Genomic DNA, 17,701 nt, shown 5'->3' with positions numbered 1-17,701 from the left:
CACCACAGTTAGGTTATTTTTTAACAAGGGGGCAATTACTTTTTCACACAGGGCCATGTAGGTTTGAATTTTTTTTCTCCCTAAATAATAAAAACCATCATTTAAAAACTGAATTTTGTGTTTACTTGTGTTATATTTGACTAATGGTTAAATGTGTTTGATGATCAGAAACATTTTGTGTGACAAACATGCAAAAGAATAAGAAATCAGGAAGGGGCAAATAGTTTTCACACCACTGTGTGTGTGTGTATATATATATATATATATATATATATATATACACACACACACACAGTATATATGTGTATATATATACGCATGTGTATATGTATATGATCAAAGCACCATGATATCCCTACATTGTTGGATTAAAGGCCAGAAGTCAACATGACCATTATCATCAAGTTCTTCCATATGAACCCTGAATACCATGACGTCTGATTCTGAGGTCATTGATGTTAGGTAGAATGCCTAGATGGGGCTGGGCCGCGTCGTGGCCTTTAAACCCGTGCAGATGTTTTTTGTTTTTTTTTTGTTTTTTCTGTCCTCCCTGGCCATAATTTTATTCTATGTTAATTAGTGTTTCCCAGTCCTATTTTCTTATTTATTTATTTATTTTGCTCTCTTCCTTATGTAAAGCACTTTGAACTACATCATTTGTATGAAAATGTGCTATATAAATAAATGTTGTTGTTGTGTGTTTCCTGTTCAATGTTAAAAGAAAGGTAGAGCCAATTTCTGCAGGAAACAACCATGAACACAGTAGTAGTCCATCAAAAGGCCTGCTCCACATACATCTGCAATCACACAGGGCAAATTTGGGAAAGCTACTCAACCTACGTATTTCTTTGGGAATGTGAGAGGAAAACTAGAGTGACTGAAGGGGAATCTTTGTGAGTCCATGGGGAATATGCAGATATCACACATACAACATCCAGGTGTGACATTTGATACCAGAATATTGAAACCATGCAGCAGTAGCCCTACCTACTGCCCCACTATTCTCTATATCCTCAGCATCAATGAAATTTACTCCAAGCAATAGACACAATTCTCAAACAGAATTTCACTAAGTTTAGAACATTGTGTGGGCAAGGGAGAATATGGTAAGAAATAACAGTGTATTTTAAAACATATAACACAGTGACTTAAGATGCAAGTTGTTCTGGAGAAGCAAAAGGAAGCTGTCAGAATACTTTGCTTAAAATTATTACCTCTTGAAACTACATCTCTTCCTCCCACTAAACATAAATTCTGTTAGTGCTCAAGGCATTGTTGCCAAATAACTGTTTTTTGTCTCTTTCTCTCTTGCTCTTTCTCCTGCCTTCTCCTGTACTCTCTCTCTATCTCTCTCCACATTTATATACTGACTATACATGTATATGTATATATATATATATATATATATATATATATATATATATATATATATATATATATATATATATATATATATATATATATATATATATATATATATATATATATATATATATATATATACATATACATACATATACATACATACATTATCCTTATAATGTCTCTCAAATAAACCCTTGTAAAGAAGATTTTCTTTTCCCCGTCTAATGAGAGATTTGACAATAACCAACATGTTCATCTTCCCAATATTCTTTCATTATCTGCTGTAGAAATTACTTTTCATCTGTTTTAAAGATAATATGTGCAAAACATGATATAACATGATTTAAAATTGCACATTACAGACATTTCTTTGAATGATTATCCAAAATGTATGAAGGCCAAAATCATCTTGTAAGACATGTTGTCAGGCATCTGCATCTCTGAAGCATGTGTTATGTGAATGCTTACACCCCTTTGGGAAAAAATGTTGCTTATTTAGTAGAGTTTTAGGATCACAACAACCCCAAATCCTCTAACAGCAACATTACTTGCTTAGAGCAGTGTTTATGAAAGTGGAGTTAATGATAACTTGAAAGTGTTATGCAAAATAATTGGTATTTCTTAAATATCATATGTACTGTTTGTACCAATTATCTGGTTATTCATTTTCGTGGTGTTATCACATCCCATAAACACTGTTTTCCAACAACCAATCAAAATCTGACTAGCTCTGCCCAACACATACAGTTTTAAAGGGGATTACAGTAATATAGAAGACTGACCTTTTAAACACATGCTGAGACCCCTTGCAAAAAGTAAGGGCATAAGCACACAAGCTTAAATTTATGCCTGTCACTACCATAATGTTCTAAGCCAATAAAAATCATTGGGAAGTCTTGCATCACTCTTTGTATACACTGATAGATAGATAGATACTGATATCAGTCACATGAACGTCAATTACTTTTTACTCTGCTTTGCTCAGTCGCACTGAAACTACTTTGCTAGTTTGTAAACAAAATTAAAGATGACTTTGCAGGTAACAGATTCTTCGGTCAAGCATCTGCATTATCAAGTGAAAATAAGGCAGCTTCATCTAAAAAACAAAAATATGATGACAATTATGTAGAGTATGGCTTTGTGAATCCTCATTAAATGAATACTTCTGTTACCTTATTAAAAGAAACCTGCTATGAGAAAGTTGTAAAACACATAGTGAAGTAAGTAAAAACTGCAACAAATTACAATAAAGTAATTCGGTGGTATTTACAGTTGCTCCCATGTACCTTATCTGACTCCCTTAGAAGGCAAGCTATTTGTACTCAGGAGCAAAGGTGATGGTATTGGTTATTGTCAATCTCTTGTTTCATTTCACTGTGACTATAAGAAACTGAAAATAAATCATAGATATACAGATTTCATCAAGCATTACATTATTAACTTTGTCATACACTTGCTCCATTATGTTTTCCATGACCTTTCAGTCAAGAGAGGCCCCAGGATCTTACAGTGAGAAGTGTAAGCTATTTAGTAGAGGAGTCACATTTTATTTGCAGTCCTATGGCATTGCTATCCAGGCAGAGATAATAAAACCATTTATCTGTGTTTACTTTTATGTACTTGTTTATGTTGCTTATAGGTCATTCTTTATGTGTACACAAATGGCATTCATTTATTATAGAACATGCTATTTAAGCTCCTGTGATAATTTTGTTAGCTAAGAGTGTTTTTGCATGCCAGGTATTCACCAGGCATCTATAGTATGTATTTGATTGTTTTTTTTTTCCTTTAGCCTTATTATTCATATTTTTAATAGTAGTTGTTACTAGATTTAATACAGTGATTAGAACAGAAGAAAGTGTACATTTTCTATTAATTCTAAAGTAAAACTAGTTTTTCCTTACCGTGTAGATATTACATTCAGATTTTAATTACCACAGCCTGAAAGTTTTCCTTCTTTTATTAATTTCAATGTAAAAAACTTGCTAGTTTACTATCTATAGCAGTTCACATTTGATTCAAGGGCAGTGTACTTGTTGCAGTACTTTAAATTTTGAAATATTATAGTTTACTGACCCTTTTTTGCCTCGACTAAGTGAATATAACTTCTTAAATCATTAAAATGTTTAATTTCAAATAACAAATCATTATCCATTCCCATGCTTTGACAGTACGATAAAGATGTTCCATGTGTATAATGCACTTAATAATGAGTTCTTAATGGATATGGTGTCAAACTTGTTTTCTGTATTTAGGATCTGTGCACTGCTTAAATTGCTCTTGTATTAGTTGGACATCTCCTAAGAAGGATAAATAATGAGCTGTGTAGTGAAAAAAAAATTAAACTAAAAACTAGATACTATACTGCTTTCTGTTGTTTCTACTCTTGTCAAGACCATGTAAACAAAGACATTTTTCTTCCATTTCCTAACTAATGTATAATTTATCTGTGCTAAAATTTCAGTCCCATATGTTGAGCACTCCTCCACACCACTGAATCCCAATTCTTGTAAACAGTTTCTTCAGCATCTGCTTATTGTCAAATGATAGCACTTAAAGCTTCGGCTATTTCAGCAAAAGCATAGCATTATTGATGCTTACAAATGTTATACATTTTCAATTTCTAAAACTCTTTATGTCATGTCAAACAAATCTGTTTTAGTTTTCTTTGCAAGAACTGATAAAATATGTCATCACTCTTGGAGCCAAAAATGAGCTTACAAAAACAGTCCATGATGTACTGACATTAAGTCAAATAATCTACAACTTTATGTAGAATTTTCCCCATAACACAGGAATATAGTTTTAATATTAATGTTGAGTGGAATTTAGAAATCTATTTCTCTTTACTCTTTTTTGGCATTTTTAAATAAAAAATATAGTGTTTTAGATTTGCTTCATTTTTATTGTCTGTCTTATTGTGGAGCAGCCAAGTTTTTAGTCCCTTTTTGATTCATTACTAAACTGAATGGGTGACATATTTAAATAATTCATTTTAAAAAATACGTATATTCGTTACAATATATGGTTTCAAAATAATAGGTACATGAGCGACATCACACTAGCAACACCAGCATTAACACACTGTACTCTAAATTTATTATAATTTCAATACATTCTTTAGATTTTAATTCTGATATTAAACAAACAAAATGTTTTTAACATTGTTTGTGGCTGAATGTTGATAAAATTAACCTTTAGGAAAAATACAAAAATTCCCCATGCCACTCTGCCATCCATAATCCTTTTTGTCATGACTTTGTGTATTTATTTTTAAATTCTTTTTCTACAGTTTAGACTGGACCAGCGTACAATGGGGCAAAGTGTTAAATGCTTATAGTTTGTGCACTGAATCGTCTATGCTCTATGGTTTCCAGACAAATTTGATGTATGCCACTTGAAAACACACAAAATTTCCTGGGACTGCATATATTTTTCTTGTCTTCTGCTTTTCTTTCAGACAAGTGGTGTCAACAGATTTTTTTCACAAAGGGCTAGTGAAAGTCTTGAGTTTTCCCAGATTCCATGTATCGGGCACATGCCATGATTGTATAAATCTATAAGGCAGGATTTATTAAAAATTAACTACACTTTCTTTTCTTGCAGATTACATCACCTTGACTTAAATGTACTGTACATTCTTCTGCATTACTATTTATTTTACCACTGTTACAGAAGATTACTTAGAAATTAAAACTACTTTCTAAAATAAACAAAACTCTAATTCTGCTGCCTGTGGGAAGTTTAATGGGAACACTCTCAGCCTCTCCACAGCATAAGATAGCTAACAAGAAAGACCACTACTAAAAGAATGAAATTTAAGGTAGAGAATATATTAAATTAAGTTAATGTTATTAAAAAAACACTGATTTATATGTACCATACCATTTTCTTAACCCATTTAATCCTGAGCACGATCGTGCGGAACTGGTGCCTGTCCTAGCAAGCACAGGGTGTATGACAGAAACAATCCCCAGGACAGGGCACCAGCCCGTTGCAGGGGAACACATTCACCACAAATACCACACACCCAACCCAGGACACTTTCTAAAAGGCAGCAGTGTTAACACTGCACTACTGTGCTTCCCCACAGCAATAGATATATATTTACATGTTTTTTAAATGCATATACATATAAAATGCATTCATATATAAAGTTATAAAGGACTATAAGCACAGTATACAAAACAAAAGGGTTAATGAAAGAAGATTTTTTTGTTTTTATAAAGCTAGCATAAACCTGCCTGTAACTGATGAGATTGTAACTGAATGGAAAAGAGAATGGTAGACAGCACAATATCTAAATCATGAAAACCGGAATAATCTCTCCATACATTTCATGATGATACAAAAAAGTGCCAGAGCAAAGATCCAAAATTGTGTTTCTGATGTCCACCTTACTGACTGGTGAAGTCTATTGAATAGGCATGATAAAACATTGTAAAAGTGCTGGTTAGATCCATGCATCAGCAATGTAATAACGGTCACCTATTTCTTCATTCTAACATCAGTGTTAGTTTCTGGATAAGAATTGAGTGCTGCATGCAGGTAGGGGAACCCCAGGCGATTTGTATTGTTGTTTTGTTTACTTGTTTCTCGAACATTTCATTTTGCTAGAAGTGCTTTCAGTTTGAGTTACATTTGTGAAACATTTTCAGTTTTTTCATTTGAAGGTTAATGTTGAGTGTATTTAGATAATGTACTCATTATTCTCTCAATAATATCAACAGGGAATCCAAACTCTGGTTCCGTTTCTGGATAAGACAATTCAGCCTGAGGCTATTGCTAATACTAGAGAAACTTAGCAATCTCCTTTCAAAGAAAACCTGCTTAAAGAATGATTTATGACTCAGCTATTAAACATAACAATAGTAGATCACATCTCAGTACTCGGTTTCACAGCAAAATTCTTTCAGTTGAGTACTGTGTACTCATCAGTCATTTTCTGACCCTCTTACTCCTGAACAGGGTCTCGGGTGGGCTGCTGGAGCCTATCCCAGCTAGCATGGGCCACTAGGTAGGAACAAAGCCTGGACAGGGCACTAGTCAATTTCATTATTATTACAAACACACACAAGGGTCAATTTAGTATCAACAATCCACCTAACCTGCCTGTCTTTTGATTTTGGGAAGGATCCAGAGCACCCAGAAGAAACCCACAAAGAGATCAGGAGAACATGCAAACTTCATGCATAGAGGACCCGGGATGCAAACCCAGGTCTCTTTACTGCGAGGAAACAGTGCTACCCATGTGCCACCCTAATTTATAGTTCACATTCTTTATGACTATAGATCTAACTAGTTCAATTTTAATAATTAAACACGGGGGCCCCCTCTTATAAAGTGCAGTTAAATCAGACTGTATAGCATGTCCATTCGCTCTCCACACACTCCTGAATATTAAGGAGGCCAATCTGTTCATCACAGTAGGAAGACATCATTACATGTTTATGTTAATCTCAGAGTAAAATCTATTGCACATCTTTTGCTGTGTTGTGTATTACTTTTCTTTATCCATCTCATGCATCACCTTGGACGGTTTCAAGTATTGCTACAATTACTTTATTTTTGAATGTTAGATTTTAGGAGAAAGTCATATTAAAAAGGGGTTCACGGTGTCATATCAGTCACACACAGTCAGCTTTCACTGTTCAAGTGCACATTCTACCCGTGTCTGCATAGCCTTTCCTCCTACAATCCTAACATGCAGGTTATTTTAATTGGCGATTCCACTTTGGGGCCTGTGCGAATGTGATTGTGTCTAATGGACACCACCCTGTGCAGGGTGGTTACGTTCCATTTACCCAGTGCTGCCAGGATAGTCTTCTACCTGATGTCCAACTTAACTGGATTGCGCAAGCTTGAGTGTTTTGTTTTGGGATAGATGAAATACAGCAGGACACCAGACATGGTAAGCGTCTGAGAACACGTGTTCTGAAATTTATAGAAGTAAGAAAATTAGGACTATTTTAGTCCCAAGTGGTGAATTTAGTCTTTTTATAGTTGGATAGATGGATGGAGTTGTTTGCTTTACAAACAACTTCCAACCCCTCAAATAATAACCAGAGTTGCTGAAAAAAAGGAGAATTTCTGACTTGGCTAAAGGTTGAAAGAGCATACAGAGTCACACTTATTAAGGCCTCAGTAGTGTTTCTTGACACAGTTCTTTTATATAGTTAATTGGAAAATAGTAGTCAAAGCTAGTGTGTCATAATGGCCCTCAGGTTTGTTTTCATTCCCTTCTTCGCTACTACCTCCAGTGGGTTGAGAGTGTATCCTATAACTGAGACTGCCTTTGTAATTAGCATGTTGATTTGCTATGCCTCTGTTAAAGTTGTATTACTGGCCTAAAACTCCACAGAGTAGAAAATTGCACTGTCCATCACAGAGTTGTAGAACATGTAATAGATGTCAGTACCCAATAGTGCTGGATTGGTCCTAAAATTTTCACTGCTTTATTGATACCAGCTTTCAGACCTCAGTGCCAAAATAGTACAGAAGCAAATAACGAATAACTCCAACACTCCCTCTCTTACTCCAGCCTCCCTGATGCCCCACACTTCGCACCACTTTTTTCTGGAAGCCACTAATTTCCTATTGCGTTGCAGTAATAGTATAGGGGACTGAGCGATTGGTGTCCACATAATGTCCTAATTGTGTCTGAGCAATAAGATGCCATCTATGAAGTTTCGATTGCGGCAAAGAAGTATAGTTGCAGGATAGATACAAAACAATTCCACCTCAGGTTTCACAAAGAGGAAAATGGTCAGTTTTGGTCCAAAACTCACTCATTACATATGCAATTTGTGGGCAAAAGTGACTGTTCCATAGCTGAAAATATTATGAGCTTCAGTGAGTCCTTTTCACCTTGTTGTCAAAATCTAAAGAGTGAAGGATTCACACAGCTCTGTTATAGAGACCAAAAAATGGAATTATATAATAATCTGGTTTGTTTGAAATGTATACAGTTTCTTTTTGTATGTTTGATATTTACTGCACATTAACTTAATTTGACGCTAGATATTTATGGAAGTTGATCAGTGCTGACAGCTAGATAAATAGGTACCATATCTAATTACTACCTAGAGCAAAAGTTGAAGCCCCACAAACTACGACCACCATACAGCCTTCACACGGATTTCCTGCTGCTAAAGCAGCACCAGGCACACACAATGCTTTCCCACACATCTGGCTTGTTTAAAGATAACATTCACATATTTTTTGTGTGTTTTATTAATTGTGTTCAGCATTTTGTTTTAGTGGGGGCGACACGGTGGCGCAGTGGTAGCGCTGCTGCCTCGCAGTTAGGGGACCTGGGTTCGCTTCCTGTGTCCTCCCTGCGTGGAGTTTGCATGTTCTCACCGTGTCTGCGTGGGTTTCCTCCCACAATCCAAAGACATGCAGGTTAGGTGGATTGGCGATTCTGAATTGGCCCTAGTGTGTGTTTGGTGTGTGGGTGTGTGGGTGTGTTTGTGTGTGTCCTGCGGTGGGTTGGCACCCTGCCCAGGATTGGTTCCTGCCTTGTGCCCTGTGTTGGTTGGGATTGGCTCCAGCAGACCCCCGTTACCCTATTCAGATTCAGTGGGTTAGAAAATGGATGGATGGATGGATTTTGTTTTAGTGAGATACATGTACTGCATTGAAACTTAATGTGTTTGGTGTTTCTTATTCTTCTTAAAACTGAGTTTTCTGTCTCAAGCAGTGACCTTTCTATCTAACTTTAGTATTCTGTGCAGTTTGCTTTGTAGAAGTATACAAATGTTTTCTCTTTTTCCTTAGGCTATTTCTTATACCATTTTCCTCTTTTTTTATTGTTTTCAGTTATGATTGCTACTATTGTTAAAATTGTTTTTTTAATTTAAATTAGTCATTAGTTTAAAATATCTACAGTACTGTATGTGTTTTGTTTGTGCTTTGTTGTATTTAATGTGTAATCTCTGTAAGGAGAACAGGGGTGGTATCGTTTTCATTTATTTCATTTGTTTTTATTACATTCTTTATTTGTTGTTTGATTACCAGTTTGCTTTGTTTTTGTCTCTGTTTGTGAGTGCGTGCGGTTCGGGCCAAGGCTGGGTGCGTCCTTGGAATCTCCACCATAAAAATAAACAAATTGCTGTCTTCTTGACGGTGTGAATCTTAGCGGCACCGGACCACTACAGCGTTATTCTTTTCCCTTTACTGCTGATTGAAAGTGATGCATCTCCAGCTCAGTGTTTTTGTGTTTTCTGTTTTGTTCCTCTTAAACCACCACAACAGACTATAGTTGTTTCCCAGTGCGATTTGCGAGCACGCAGGAGCTGATCGGTCAGCTCATGACCACTGCCAGCCCCTTGTGAGCAGGGGGGCTGAACGCACCCCTAGAAGACAGGAGAGCTTCTTTTTCTACTGAATTTAATACTCAACATAATGCCAAGAAAGAAGGTCACTGACATCTCTAGAAATGGACACTCCTCAAAAAAACCCTTTTAAGAAAGGTAAATGGACTACCTTCACATTACTCCCTTACTTGCTGGGCTTGCTTGCAGCTGTTCTGTCGTGTGATGTGCTTCTCACGCGATGCTATCCTTACTTAAAAGCCTGAACATCACCTGTCCTTTTTGGCTGATTGCTTTGTTTCTGTCTCCTCCCCTAAACATCTGCTGCTCCTTTTGGGGGTCCTGTTCCCATTGTGCTCCCCTATGATGTTTGTCTATTCTTTAATCGAGAGCTAACTACATACTGAGCTTGTTTTACTTCTGAAAGAGACATGTTTGTTTGACTTGTTTGAGTAAAGTTCCTGTGTCTACAATCTCCTGTGTTTCTGGGCAATTCTGTGACCCAAGCGTGACACCCTGCAGGACAGTAGCCTCGCTGTCTCTGGGATTGAGCCGCTGTACTAAACTAGCCTGCAAGCATCAGCGCTTACCTCTGTGTGCCTGCATGCAGCCAGTTAAAGCGTAGTTGGCTCAGTGATTTACTGAATTTCATCCATGGTGTCAGTTGCACCTTGTACATATTATTCCAGTAGTTAAATAGTTCTTACAGTTCATTGAGGGTGTGTAAATTTATCAGTATTGCAGTAATTGTGATGCTCTTTGCATGAAAAAAATGTGTTCCATTAAAATTTCACTTTTTCTTTGTGAATTGTGATGTTTACTTAATGCAGCAAAAAAGTATTTGGTGTCCAAGGATGCATTAACCCCAAGTATGTGGCAGTTTAAGGGTTAAAGCCCCAAAATGCTGCCGAAACACCCTGCACCTTCTAAGGCTTCTGACAATGAAAACGCACTTGCATGAATTACAGTAGATATATCGGTAACATCGGTATTTTACATTCTAGCACTGCGGGAGACATAGCATTACAGTATACAGGTTTACCTTTACATTCTTTATTTTTAGGTAATGTATTAAGCTGAGTTTGAAATTAAATGAAAGTGTTTTGGGGGCATATTTAGTGTTTAAACTATAAAAATAGGTATTTTTTTAACCACATCTAATATTTGCGGTTTTTCACAATTCGCGGGTGCTCTAGGAATGTCACCCCCATGAATTTTGGGGGTGTACTGTATTCATATTTTCTTTTAGAATCTATTACTGAAATTTTACTTTGTTTAAAAAAAGTTGATGCCAACATTAAAACTACTGCTAATGGCATTTATTTTTTACATTGTATTCTTTAGCTTCAGGAGGCTGAACAGAAGTATGTGACTTTGGAAAAAGACTTTTTGCAGCTTAGAGAAAAGCAAAGCAGCACACCCGAAATTCGTCTGCAGTCTGAAATAAATCTGCTGACACTGGAAAAAGTAAGAATTTTTTTTTGTATTCCAAATATGTAATATTGGCTTTGTGTAGCTTGAAGGACTTAATTGGCTTTTTTTTTGCAGTGTGTCTTCAAATTTTACAGGCAATTGGGAAGCCCAGAATACAACAGCTATCACAGCAGTATAGCAGAACTTGCATGCTTCACACTAGAATTGGACTCTTTCAGGGAAGTGTAGCTGAGTTGATTTTTAACTGCATCATCAGATCCTGTCTGAGAGTCCTTTAGAAGTTGATCTATCCCATAGCCGGGGTTCTTGCTGAATTGTGAAAAAGAAATAAAAGTCTTTAACTACAAGTCCTCTTCTTGAGCAAAACAGAAAAACAATTTCTTTTATTATTTTTTTTCCTCTTGTGAAACTGGAATATCAATACCAGAAATTTATGCGAGTTTCCAGACCCATCTTGCTTTTGCTGTAAATTTCTTTAAGCAGGATTTCTGGTGCTTTTGCTTCAGGTGAGATTGATGGCTAAAGGGCAATGTTGTCTGGGGCTGTGCTTGTTGTATTGTTAAGGCTGAGTGTAGTCAGGAACCATACCAGTGATCTGCATATTGTAATTTTATTGTACATGCAGTATATACAGAATCAGCCTCCAGATCCGCCAGCACGTCTTCCCCATGTATGAATTGTTTTTTTCTCCAGTTATTTTTACTTTACTACCAGTAGCAAAGATTTAGATTTTATAAACTAATCATCCAGTTTGTGTTGGACAAGGTGATGGTTTATGCAAGCAAGTGTGCCCTGCAATGAACTATGAGGTTGCCTGAGTCATAAACTAAACTAAATTTAATAAAAAAAAAAAAAAATCTAAAAAAAAAATGCTTCAGATCGGCAGTCCTATCAGATGCATGTCACTTACAAATATGTAACTGGCACGTGGCTAACCATTCCATCTGTTTCAAATCACCTTTATTAAAAAACAAACATTTTTGTAAGGAAGAACTTTGCCGCTTTATAAAACATAATATATTTATATAACAGCAAATTGCAGCTTCACAAGTCTTTATAGGTAGATGGTTATTACTAAACAACCTGTTTTTATTCAAAGATGAGAAATATTCTAATTTCAGGAAGTCTGTCACTTTGGGACTAAATCAATCTGTATATTAAAACCTAAAACAAGAGAAATAAATTACAAGCCAGACAGGCATTGCCTGGTATTACAAAGTTTGTAAAGACTGAAAGATGTAGTATATAATCTCTAAAAATGACAAGTTTGCTGATGTGGTAATCCTAGATCTGACCACTGTTTTGCAACTTTACAACATTGTGTTATTTTAAGAAATATTAATATATCCTTCTATCCATTCATCTTTAAACCTGCTAAAATCTGTCTTATGAGCACTGGGCAAAAGACAGGAGTATAACCAGTGTTTGAAGTGTGAATCCTATGAGAAACTGATGCAGACTGTAAGAAAAAGAGACAAACATTATAGATCTTTAGGGCACCCAAAAGTAAACCTTGTATATTGTAAAAAAAATGTGGATATTGACTCGACAAAAAGAAAAGAAAAACGCCATATAGACATGAGTCTACAAAATAGACTGCTCAAGATGTTGGAGGTTCCGGTATTGGCTCCTGGGAAGAAGAGGCTGGTCCGGCAGGTGGACACTGGAACTGATGTCAGAGATGTAATGATCGTTAGTAGTCTTTCGGTCTGCAGAGAGAGGAAGAGAAAAGGCATCATTTGACAGTGCTGTCTGGCTTTCCAGCAGGAAGTCACAATTATATGAGCCTTTAAGCTGCCCCCCATGCACACGCATGTGACAGGATGCCCATTTTCCCCGCTACTTCAGCCCAGATCCGTCAGGTTGGGTGTTCTGAATGGTGAGGCCCTAAACCTAGAATAGAGGTGTTGTGAATGGAGAATGCCTGGACAATGAAGAACTTTAAATCAAACTGATTGCAGATCTAAGAACCACCTGGTCATATGAGGATTTGACTCCTTCTGAAGTGCATCCACTGTAGGAGAGCATGAGCTGTCACCAGATTGAACTCACTGCCGTGTACCTGGTTTCTTCATTCAGTACTTTCCGGCTCATAAACATGCTGAGATATTCATCACCATTGATGTTTTAGCTCAGCATGGTACCATGACATTTGTCCAAAGCGTCGGTCTATAAGTTAAAAGGAGAAAAGGTCAGGAGTGATCAATTTCAGTGCTGACATAAGGGTCAGTTTTAAGTTGCGGAATGTGGCATCTGTTTTGGCATCCCATACCACCATGTTGGGAACCATCTTGTTTATAAGGTCCAACAAGTGCTCTGCACTCAGAAAAACGAGAAACAAACTGTTGGCAGTAGTCTGATAATCCCAAGAAAGACTTCCCCTGCTACTTGTTCTTCACCTGGGGCCAATTCATGATTGAATCTATTTTTGCGCATTGTAGACAAACGGCATCCCTGCCCACCAAGTAGCTTAAATATTTAGACTTTGTCAATCCAAAGAAACACTTCGGTGGGGAGTTGCATAAGCCAGTTTTGCTTAGTGTCAAGAGTGCCATGCAAAATGCCGTAATTGTTCTCCCCAGGTGCCGTAATAAATGACAATGTCATTGTGGGGCCAAAGCACTCTACCCACCAGACGTTGGAAGACCCAACAATCGTTTCTGTTGGAGAGAGGTACAGGTTTCATTACATACTTCTGTCTCGGAGAGCCATGTCTATTGCTCCCCTACCTGAACCTTTAGATCCTCGATTTCTGCTATCATGGCATGTAATTGGTTAATCACGTCCTGTTGCTCCATCCTCGGCAATGTTTGTAGCAAAACCCCATATGTTGTAAAGAAAAATCGGGAATTGATGCATCAAAAAGTAAAGAAAAACATTGCTTAGATGAGAGTCTCCACAATAGACTGCCTTAAGATTTTTAGTTTTTTAGTTATTTTTAGCTTGTACTTACAAATCAAAACCAAGGGCATTCCTTTTTGGTAGGCATTAAGGTATATCTGTTTTCTCAAAATCTTTAAGGAATACCCTTCTTCTCATTTCCCTTCTTCCTGCATCAGTCAGTGGTATTAAAGGAATGTAACACCTACTCTCTAATAATGTTGTTTTAGTGGAATACTAAAATAGTACCTGAAGCCTAATGATTTGAATACTAGCTAGTTACTTTGCCAGTTTAATGTAATCCATAATGTACAAGTGCAAATTCAGCATCGCTGTGAGCCAGAATCTTACCTAGCAGGAATAGATGCAATTCAGGAAACAACCTGTCTATCATTAGAGTTCATTCCAGCACAAATACCCACAGCCTAACATAGGTGCCAGTTTAGATGTGTTATTTTTTTTTTTTGTACTTTTAATTAAATCCTACCCAAACACAGGGAGGTAATACAAACTCCACATTGATAACAATGGGTTATGGTGTTTGCACACGGAATGTAAGACAGTGCCACTGACCACAGCATTTACTGAACTGTCTGTCATTCAAAACTGTAATAGTAAATGTTGAATCTTCCATGTTATAGTTAGCAGTTTTTTTATTATTCTTCATACAAAATGCATCTAGATCTGGAAAGAATAGCATTTTTATTTGTTTTGTTTTTTTTGGGGGTTGTTGTTATGTACCCTCTGATAGTCTGGTCTTGCATTGAGTACTGATGATTTCTGTCTTCCATTTAATTCAGTTGCTCCTGGATCATAGTGAACCAGTGATGAATTATGTACATTTAAAAAAAAAAAAATGGATAATGTCATAATGTAGAGATCCTGTACATGGTAAAGTGCTCTGCTTTGTATTACAGGAAAGGTTTACACAAGTACTATATTAAAGCCAGAAACAAGCCCTTGACTTATTTATTTAACCCAATACCCCACCACCGCCCAAGTCTGAATTACCTCATACGAAACATTTGATGCTGGTGCACTACAGGTTGTGTTCACGAAAGGGCTGTTGATTTAATGTAACAAATCCTTGTCACACATTCTCTAGAAGGACTTTTTTTTAAAGCATAGTATCTGTATCCATTAATGTTTTTCAGTTCATGTTTTATTTAATAATAGTAAATAGAAAGTGGCAATGTGAATTTAATCTTGTATTTGTGGTATTCACAGTGTGGACTTTATTGTGAATGCATATTAAAGTATAAAACCAGGACACATGTGCCCACCCTATTGAACCTTTATTATCATGCCTTTAGTAAAGGCTGTAAGTGTGACAGACCTTTCCAAGGTATTTATTTCTATTCCCAAAGGAAGAGTGTAACTTGAGGAAATGCTCTACAAATTTCAAAGGAGCTTTTTGAGATGAGCAGTATTAGAAATCTTCATCTTACTGCATGTGTGAACCTTGGCTCATATCATTCTCACCAATTAATACCACATCAGTATATATTCAAAATGACATGTGACTAGGGTTGCCACAATTGATTGCAGGTATTTAATCTATCAAGTATTTAACTGAGTAATCTAACAACTGAGTGTGACTGAATAATTCAGGTAGGCATATGACTGTGTGCTATGATTAAATATTGAATGATTTTATATATAGAATTTGAAAACTTCAGGATATGAAAGGAAAAGAAAAACGCAATTAAAATAACTCCAACAAGAAGATGACACTGTTAACTATAATATTTTTTAAGTGAAAAAAAGCTTAAAGGTAAAACATATTTTTGAATAGTAATGAACTTGTTAACATTACTTGATTTCAGCGATGCAGCATGAAACAAAACCAAGTAATTAGGTTTTTGAGTTCTTTTATATTTCAGTTTTACAAATGGAGCCATTCTAATAGTCAAGTTACAAGTTTTTTTTTTTGTTTGTTTGTTTTTTTTTAAATCTTAAATTGAGATACCTGCTATTATGTATATTTGGCATAAATCATCTTAATAATGTTTGAAAGTTATAAATTATGCAAACTGAAATCATATTGCAGAAGATGGGAAACTCAGATCGCTTGAAGAGAAGACTGGGTTAAAGAACAATATTCTACAATTTTGCTGTTGCAAAGCATTAAATTATTATACATGAAATTTTTCAATAACATGTTTTGCACTGCCAACTTTGGTACAGCTTTGCACTTTATTAAGGGTGCCATTTCTGCACAATGGGCATATTTATCCAATCCCACTACTTGTCATTGTCATCTTTACAATTTTTATAAACAGTAAATATTTTATAGTAATGAGCAGGGCTGATAATACACACGTAAATCTGTTTTTAATTCTTGATATTCATTTGTAATTTTTCTGTTTTTCAAAAGCAACCTACTAGATGTTTTAATCATTAGGTTACCTCATACAGTAAGTGTGCATTAATAATCCATCAAAAATCCTCTGCAAAAGGTTCTGTGCAACACACAAATAAGTTCACTCAAAACGGCTGTGGTACTAAAAAAGTAACTTTTCGTAATTGTTTCAGACATAGGAGGGACATGAAGTAGGAGAAAATCTTTACACCGAAAGAACACTTCACAGGTAGCACAGTATAACTCATCCAGGACCTTCTTTTATAGCAAGACAGAGACAGTGGGTAGTCCTCAATGTGTAATGCTCCAGTTTGCTCCAAGAGCCAAAACCATTATACTTAACATTAATATCAAGATTTTGCTAAGCTGCACAGTCGGCACATTTGGCAATGTAAACTGCAGTAAAAATTGTGTTTCTTTTCAAAACAGCCAATTTCCTAGAAGAACCGCCCCTACAAATGGACAGCTGTGAGTTGCAATGATGCAAACTCTTTTTCAGTTTGAAACTGCTCTGTATTAAAAATACATCTTCTTGTGTCACCCTGATTTTGTTAATTGAATTTGATTTATTTATAATTTAATGATTGGTGAAAATACACAAAATACTTTATAAATCTGATCTTGTTTATATAGCATGTTATTGCCACTCGATTTTGACAAATGCTACTTTTGTTTCAGATCCAGTTAAAATTTGCAAATTGCTGGCCCTGGCATAAATATTTAACAAAGGGTGAAAAATGCAATACTATCTGAAATAAATATAGTAAATTCACTTAAAAGACTACTCTGTTGTTTATAGCTAGCCTATGAACTGAAATATAATTTTTCTTCAGTGCACTCATGACTAATAATGGCAAGTTTATTCTGGAGACAATTTATCTGTTCTGTCCAAAGAAATACCAAGACTCTAACTTCTGTCCCAGTGCTAGTCACTAGCACAAATTTTTCAGGTTAACGATCTTCACAGCGCTAAAGGAACTATTGTTGAACAGTTAAATAAGCTGGTTACTTACAGTATTGTTGGCTTGTCCATTGCTGTACTTCAGTGTTCTGCTTCTTCAGGCGTTCGTGCATTGAGCTAATGTTGTTGTGGATCACCATCTGTTTTTACATAATGAACAAACATTTTTCTAGATTTTTGGGTGAAGCACACAGGAGGAGAATTTTGCATGATATTTGTAGGAACCATATTCCACTGAATGTGGTGAAGCTGCCACCATGATTAGCCTACTCAAAAAGTACAGACAGTAATAGCATGTCATTGCGCAATGTTGGGGAGTAGCAGAGAGAACCAGATATTTAAGAAAATATAATTTGATTGAAATTTTTAGTCGATTGCGACAAT

The 17,701-nt window shown here is 36.0% G+C and overlaps 1 protein-coding gene across 1 annotated transcript in view; it reads left to right on the top strand.

The window, feature by feature from the left end:
* LOC120532710 (centrosomal protein of 120 kDa) overlaps nt 1-17,701 on the top strand; it is a 142,943-nt gene that overhangs the window by 98,581 nt on the left and 26,661 nt on the right. The window contains exon 18 of the mRNA XM_039759011.1: nt 11,025-11,147. Coding sequence (XP_039614945.1) covers nt 11,025-11,147 — 123 coding nt within the window. The remainder of the gene's footprint in view (nt 1-11,024; nt 11,148-17,701) is intronic.

This window comes from Polypterus senegalus, chromosome 7 (genome assembly GCF_016835505.1).
Source record: "Polypterus senegalus isolate Bchr_013 chromosome 7, ASM1683550v1, whole genome shotgun sequence".
NCBI classification, from domain to species: Eukaryota; Metazoa; Chordata; class Cladistia; order Polypteriformes; family Polypteridae; genus Polypterus; species Polypterus senegalus.
Note: the sequence above shows the minus strand (reverse complement) of the source record. Positions and strands in the feature narration are given on the sequence as shown.